Below are 7,015 nucleotides of genomic sequence, written 5' to 3' on the forward strand. Positions count from 1 at the left end.
TTCACACCTAACAGTTAGAACATATCAGCTGCTGCCCTTTTAAAAAAATCCCCTTTTGAAAGATCTCCAAACATTCATGTGTCCACACCCTAGCAGAGCAACAGAAGATGTAACACCAGCAGAGCAGAGATCGTTCTAATATCCACCAGTAAGTCTAGGCAATTTTAAATCCAAGAACACATAGCAAAACAGGGCTGTATGGGCTTTTGGAAGGAATTTGTAAGCTAAAGGTAGTAGTTATATGCAGAAAACCTATTGAGAACTATATTTAGAAGCTTTTTCTAAATTTATTCTAAATAATATTTAGAATATTTTCCTTTCTGCAATGTAGGGCTCTTGATTATCTGGTTTAACAAGTGAAAAGTGGCAAATAACAAGGACTTGTTTTTTAAAGAAATTCTTCTGTAAATGTATAGTCTATACTAAATACTGAAGGGCAAGGTGTGTGGGACACGGTAGCCCTTCATGAATCATTTATGGTTTTAAAATTCTAGGCTCCCCCAGCTCATGTTCCTATATTCGTGGACCTCACAGAGTCATTGGCTTGTCTGTATATACTTGAATCCAACTGTACAGACCTTCAGAAACTAAATCTGGGGAGTTATGAACACCAGAACATCTCAAATTAAAATAGGTGCTGTATGTCTCACTGGAAAGCTGTGCGTCTCTCCATACCTGTGTCTATGCAGCAGTCTGAGGTGTGGTTGCAGGACATATGGGCATACCTGAGCAAGCTTCAGTCTAGCCAAGGCAGGTACCAGTAGCAGCAAAGCTGCAGCAAATAAGTATCCAGGATCCTTGATGGAATGATACAACTTACAGTGAAGTCTGTACTGCCTGGGCTAAGTTAAACCACACTTAGGTATATCAGCACATCACATCACCCAAATGCAGAATAGGCATAATCTAGGCATGCCCCCAACACCCATAATAGCTTAGCAGCTTCCAGCCTTCAACTCCTCCTAAACCCATAGTGAGCTAGGAAACTGCTCTCCTCACTTTAATGATGGAGGTGCACAGAGGCTATGTGACTTGCACATGGTCACATAGGACGTCTTTAGTGCATCAGGGAATTTGAACCCAGGCCTCCAACGCTAGTTCTTGAAGGACTGGATCACCCTTCCTGTTCAGAAACCTTGTGTCTTGATGATGGACCATGCCTGTGTTAGTTGGCTTACAGGGTAGTTTTAACACAAGTCTGCAGTTATGACCAACAAAGCCGTAAGTTGTTTTGGAATGCTCAGGACTTACCCGGTACTAAACTTACGGCTGCTCCAAGACATGAATAGTGCTTGTACTTCAGAGCCATTTGCGTTAGGAAAATATTTAATTAAAGTCTATGGCAACAGACATTAGTGGGATGAATACAAGCAATACAGTTGAAAGTGCCTGAATAACCATATTTGTCACATGGCTCTGCCATTTATCAGACAGCTCTGTGTATGAGTATCATCACAGTATATCTGAGGGAGAGGATGTGTGTTTCTGCACCAGTTTGGGGTATATATTACATACGCATTATAATTTATGCACATGTGCATATCTATCAGGGTACAAGTGTATAATGTGAAGCACCCACAATTCTGGTCATTGTTAACTTTTTCACTAAAGAAAAGTGATATGAAATTGTGTGCTGTCATGGGCTTCAGTATGTTTTGTGGCAGCTAAAATGTGGATACTCATCTCTTTCCTATATGCTACACTTCATACACACTAAAACCAGAAACAATGGAATTTCTCAAGTGAAAGAGAGCCAGTGGGCAGCACAAATCCACTGTCTGGTAAATAGCAACTTGTTGAGTGTTGACTAGCATCAATTCTGAGGACACAAGTCAGCTTGGTTGGCTAGCTAAAGAGGGGGAAAGATTTCATATTTGTTTAATATTAAAATAGAAATGTTTTCCTCCCAGAACACTGTTCAGATTTAAGTGCAACTCCTTTATTCTCCAAAAAGCCATTCTGCACCAGGGTTAGAAGAATCAATCTTTCATTTGTATCTTGTTGGTAATTACAGTGCATTGTGTGGAAGCCCATGTGCCCATTGAAAAGTTAATAACACACTTGTTAATATATATTTACTCCTCTTATTAGCAAAAGCACCTGGTTCATAGCTTTTTAGTCATTCAATCTAAAGAATGTTTTGCATAACTTTTAATGTGATTTTAAAGCAACATGGAGCAGGCAGCATTAATTATTGGAGGTAGCATCATTGCTGACCTGATAAAAGATTAACTGGTACTTTACAGTATTTATTTCTGGACATTAGAGCTGTCAGGTTATCTAACTGCACTTGAAGGACTTTGGACAATAGCTGTGCTGATGGTAATGCTAGCAATTTCCCTGTTTTTTTTTGCAGGTCACTGCCAGGGGATTTGGTCCATTGTTACAGTTTGCCTACACTGCTAAGCTGTTACTCAGCAGAGAAAACATCCAAGAGGTCATCCACTGTGCTGAATTCTTGCGCATGCACAACTTGGAGGATTCCTGCTTCAGCTTTCTTCAGACGCAGCTGCTAAACAATGAAGATGGCCTCTTCTTGTGCAAAAAGGATACTGCCTGTCAGCGAATGCATGATGAAGAGAACTCAGATGGGGAAGAGGAGGAAACTATGGAATCAGAGACTTCAAAGATATCTTGCCCAAGAGAGAGGATGCAGCAGGAGCCCTTTAACTTTGAATCCACTGGTTCTGGAGCAGACAAGGAAGAAGGCATGTTGCCTGACTCGGACGTACTGAGAGATAGCAAAGACAGTTTGGACAAAGATGCAGTAACACGGTACCCCAGATATAAGAAATACCAGCTTGCTTGTACCAAGAATGTCTACAACACATCACACATCAGTACCTCAGGTTTTGCAAGCACATTTGGTAACGAGAGCTCTGGTAATGGCCTCAAATCAGGACTTGCTGTGGGGCAGATTAAAAGTGAACCTTCGAATGAGGAAAATGATGAAGAAAGCATCACACTTTGCCTGTCTGGAGATGAACCTGACATCAGGGATAAAGAGGGGGATGTTGAAATGGATAGGAAACAGCCAAGCCCTACTTGTGTTGACAGGTCTAAAAGTGGGTCCTCTCCTTCCTGCTTAAGGTCTTTCTTCAACAGAACAAAAAATATAGATTTGGTTGGCTTTCCAAGTACTTCCCAACAGCACTTTGCCAGGAGTCCAGCATGCCCTTTTGAAAAGGGGACAACTCAGGGTGACCACAAAACTGACTACAGCCCTTTCACAGGGAATTATGGGCAGTCCCATGCTGTTCAAAAGGATGCTTCCAACTTCCCTGGAGGATCGCCTCTCAGGGGGCCTGGTTTTGAAGCTCTTTGTAAGCAGGAAGGTGAACTGGACAGGAGGAGCGTTATATTCTCTTCAAATGCTTGTGACCAAGTAAACACTTCGGTGCATTCATATTCTGGTGTGAGCAGCCTGGAGAAAGACCTTGCTGAGACTTTGCCAAAAGGTCTGTGGGCTGGAGGCAGCCAATCCCTTCCTAGTTCACAGACCTATTCCCACAGTGGACTGACAGCTGATCACTTGCCGGGAAGGATGCGGCCTAACACCAGCTGCCCAGTGCCAATTAAAGTTTGCCCTCGCTCTCCTCCTTTGGAAACCAGAACCAGGACCTCCAGCTCATGCTCCTCCTACTCATATGCAGAGGATGGCAGTGGTGGTTCTCCTTGTAGCCTCCCTCTGTGTGAGTTTTCATCTTCCCCCTGTTCTCAAGGAGCTCGATTCCTGGCCCCTGAGCATCAGGAGCCAGGCATGATGGGAGATGGAATGTACAACCAAGTCAGACCCCAGATTAAATGTGAGCCATCCTATGGAACAAACTCCAGTGATGAGTCTGGGTCGTTCTCAGAAGCAGACAGTGAATCATGTCCTGTGCAAGACAGAGGGCATGAGGTAGGGATTTAAGATAAGTACACATGTAACAGTCATTGTGACCCAATTATTCACTCCTGTATTCTTTCAAACAACTTTGGCATTTTCCCAGCAATTTCTTGTTTACAGAGGCAAAGGGTAACTTGTATTTATCTTCTTGTTACCTGAGTGTGCATGATTAAGTTAACAGAAGAGAGATCATAAACAGCTATTTGACCTCCAGGATGTTTGGCACTAATGAAATTTTATTGTTAAACTAATAGTGACCAGAGTGAATTTATGGTCATAGAAGTGTTGTCACCTACTCTCTAATCTTCTCAGTATTTCTTTCTTGTTCCTTACCTGTACTGAGGGTGGGGGAGAAATATAACCAGCCTCTTCAAGGAATTAAAACGAATGTTTTCACCCAGAATACTATAATGTTGCCTGCAGCTTGGTCTACATATCAATACATATCAATGGTAGTATCACAGGTCCTGTTGAGATGGCAGCCTCATTGTGTTTGGCACTCCGCTGTCTAAACCATGAGGGAGTTCCTGATGCGGTTTGCTTACAGCCTGAATAGAGGAGACGGACAGAGGGTGGGAGGAGCAGGAGAGGCAGACAGAGGTGAAATAACTTGCGTCTGTTCATGGGTCAGAGCCAGGAATAAAATCTAGGTCTTCTTTCCAGTCTAATGCCTCATTCAGTAGACCATGCAGCCTCCCTTTGTATCTTCTTGTCATGTAGCCAATGGACTTTGTCTCATTACTAACTGATACCAGGATTATATTTCCCATCTATGGGTTCCTCTTTCCTCCTTCCTGAAGAGTCCCTTGCAGATAGCTGGATAAAAAATTTCCAGGATCGTTATCGTTGTATTTACAGGAGCTGTTAATGGAACCAGAGAGAGGGAATAAGACTTTCTATGCAGCACTGACAGAGAAATGGGGTCAGCTTAAGAAAAAACAAAATCCCCCACCCTCCCAAAAAACAAGGCTATGTGTAAATGCTATAGTGGGGTACCTCAGTAACCAAGAGCTGATCCACAAGCCAAAGAGAATGTTGCATGATCTCATGTAGGTGTACTGCATAGCAGGAGCTGAGGAGAGAGACATGTCTTTATGGATCTCCAGCAGGTAATTGACAGTTTGCTAAGGTCACTTCTGTGTGGTACTGCTGCCCTCTTAAAATGTTTCATTAAAATCTGCTGCAGTGGAGAGTAGGTAGATCTGCCCTCTGGGTTACTGTCTGCTATGATAGTCTGGAGCAGAGCAGACCAGGGTCAAGCCAACAGGTGTGAAATGAAGAAGCAAGGGGGAAGAGATGTATGCATCTGTTGCTTGCTTTGTTTTATGTGAAGAGTAATTTTGATTTTGAGAAAATTAGCTAATTACTGATGCTATTGCTGTCTGGTTCCATGGTGCGGAAGGATACTCTTAACACAAAAAAATCATTGTCATATTTTTTGTGTTTATCATAAGGAAGGAATAGGATGCAGGTATGGAACCCCAGATGTTGTGCCTTGGGGTCTCAACCCCTACCATGTTACACAGACAACAAAGTCATTTCAGAAGGGTTCTTTATTTTCCACTGTACATTTAGCCAATGTAAGTGTGGAAACTGCTCCTTTCCCTGGAGGAGAATCTAAAGCACTCTGTTCAGGACTTTCTGGACCTGCTGTGTCCAACATTCCAGATCCAGGAAGTCTTAAAGCAGCCACAAAGGAATAAAAGGGTCCTTATTCCTCTTCATGGCCCTATCGCAACTAGTGGCCATCCTTGTAAACAGGGGCAGAGGTCTCATTTACAAGGATGAGACTGCAAGCAGTGGGTTGAAGAGACATAAAGCGAGTGAATGGTTAAAATGATAGTTGCTTAGTGAGAACTGATGCACAGCATGGCATAGTAAAGAGGGTGGGAGGTTGGATTTTTAAGTGACTAATGAAATGTTTTAATTAGCTAATTGTGTGGGGTCTGAAGCAGCTGAATGACGAAGCTGGGGGGGCCCTTGCGGACTTTTGGAGAAAGCTGTTAAGTTATATTGATGAAAACTGTTAGTAAGAAGTAGTGGGTGTCAGTTGTGTTGATCTTATCTGAACACAGATAAACAACCCAAGGCAACAAGAAACCATATTGCATGGGCACAAAGTACTAGTTCAGATTTTTGTTTGAAAAGGATTTTGGGAAGGCTGTTGCAGTAGAACAGCTGATGGAAATGCAGTATAGTCTCATTAGGAAGTGCCCTGTCATATAGATATTATACAGTGTGTTGGGATGTCTATGTCCCTGGAAGTTATAGTGTGAAAAAGGTAAAGTAACAAATGTACCAAACCAGAAAACAAATTATCCAGTGGAGAGAAATGATTTCTTTTTTAAATCACTCCATATAGTTTAGCAAATTGGCTATTAGATAAGTGGGCAGCACATGTACTACCTTGAAAAATTCACCCCCTTCCAAAAGCTCCATCATCTTAAACCTTTAACTGGGGGGTTTTTCCAACCCTGAAGCTGTCCCTTTGGCTATCTGGATCACTTTGTATTCTGGTCCTTGACGCAGTGTCTGCTCATTATAAAGTTAATCTAGTTATGGTTTACTTTTTTTTAAAATGTAACTGATAAAATAATTGAATGAATATGACTAATTACTGTGAAGTGAGGAGCTGTGTTCTGCAATCAGATGCATGCTACTGACATTACTTAAGTACAGTTGATGCTTGTTCCTGACAATATGTCCATGCCCAGGTGCTGTGTTGTTCCTAAACAACTATTGTTGTTCTAGAAAGTGTCATCTGAATACATGGCAGGGAAATGTGCCCAAGGGAAATGTTGCTGATAGGTGATTATTGTTCTTAACTGGTGTTGTTGCAAATAGGGATCAACTGTAGACCCATTGACTGAAATCAGTAACTGTGTTGATTTCATCGAGACAGTCTGGTGTGAAAAAGGCTGGCAGACTCTGACCCTCACTTATCAGATGCAGTTCATAAGGTCTCTTGGAGTTTGGACCTGGTTGTTCTTGATTTGGATCCCAGAGTGTTTTCAGTGCTCAGAATTAATGTCACAAAAATGCCTTTTCCTGGGATAGTGACTATGTGTGAAATATGTGTCAAAGGTTTTTTCTCCTTTTGGGCTTCTAGGAACTTTGCTGTCTTAG

The 7,015-nt window shown here is 42.1% G+C and overlaps 1 protein-coding gene across 2 annotated transcripts in view; it reads left to right on the forward strand.

Annotated features, from left to right (window-relative positions):
- The window catches only part of BACH2 (BTB domain and CNC homolog 2), a 231,169-nt gene that overhangs the window by 189,712 nt on the left and 34,442 nt on the right, over nt 1–7,015 (forward strand). For both annotated transcript variants that reach the window (XM_019520204.1, XM_019520203.1), the window contains one exon: nt 2,357–3,901. In XM_019520204.1, the coding sequence (XP_019375749.1) occupies nt 2,357–3,901 (1,545 nt within the window). The remainder of the gene's footprint in view (nt 1–2,356; nt 3,902–7,015) is intronic.

This window comes from Gavialis gangeticus, unplaced genomic scaffold, assembly GCF_001723915.1.
Source record: "Gavialis gangeticus isolate Ggan-Ray unplaced genomic scaffold, GavGan_comp1, whole genome shotgun sequence".
Taxonomy (NCBI): domain Eukaryota; kingdom Metazoa; phylum Chordata; order Crocodylia; family Gavialidae; genus Gavialis; species Gavialis gangeticus.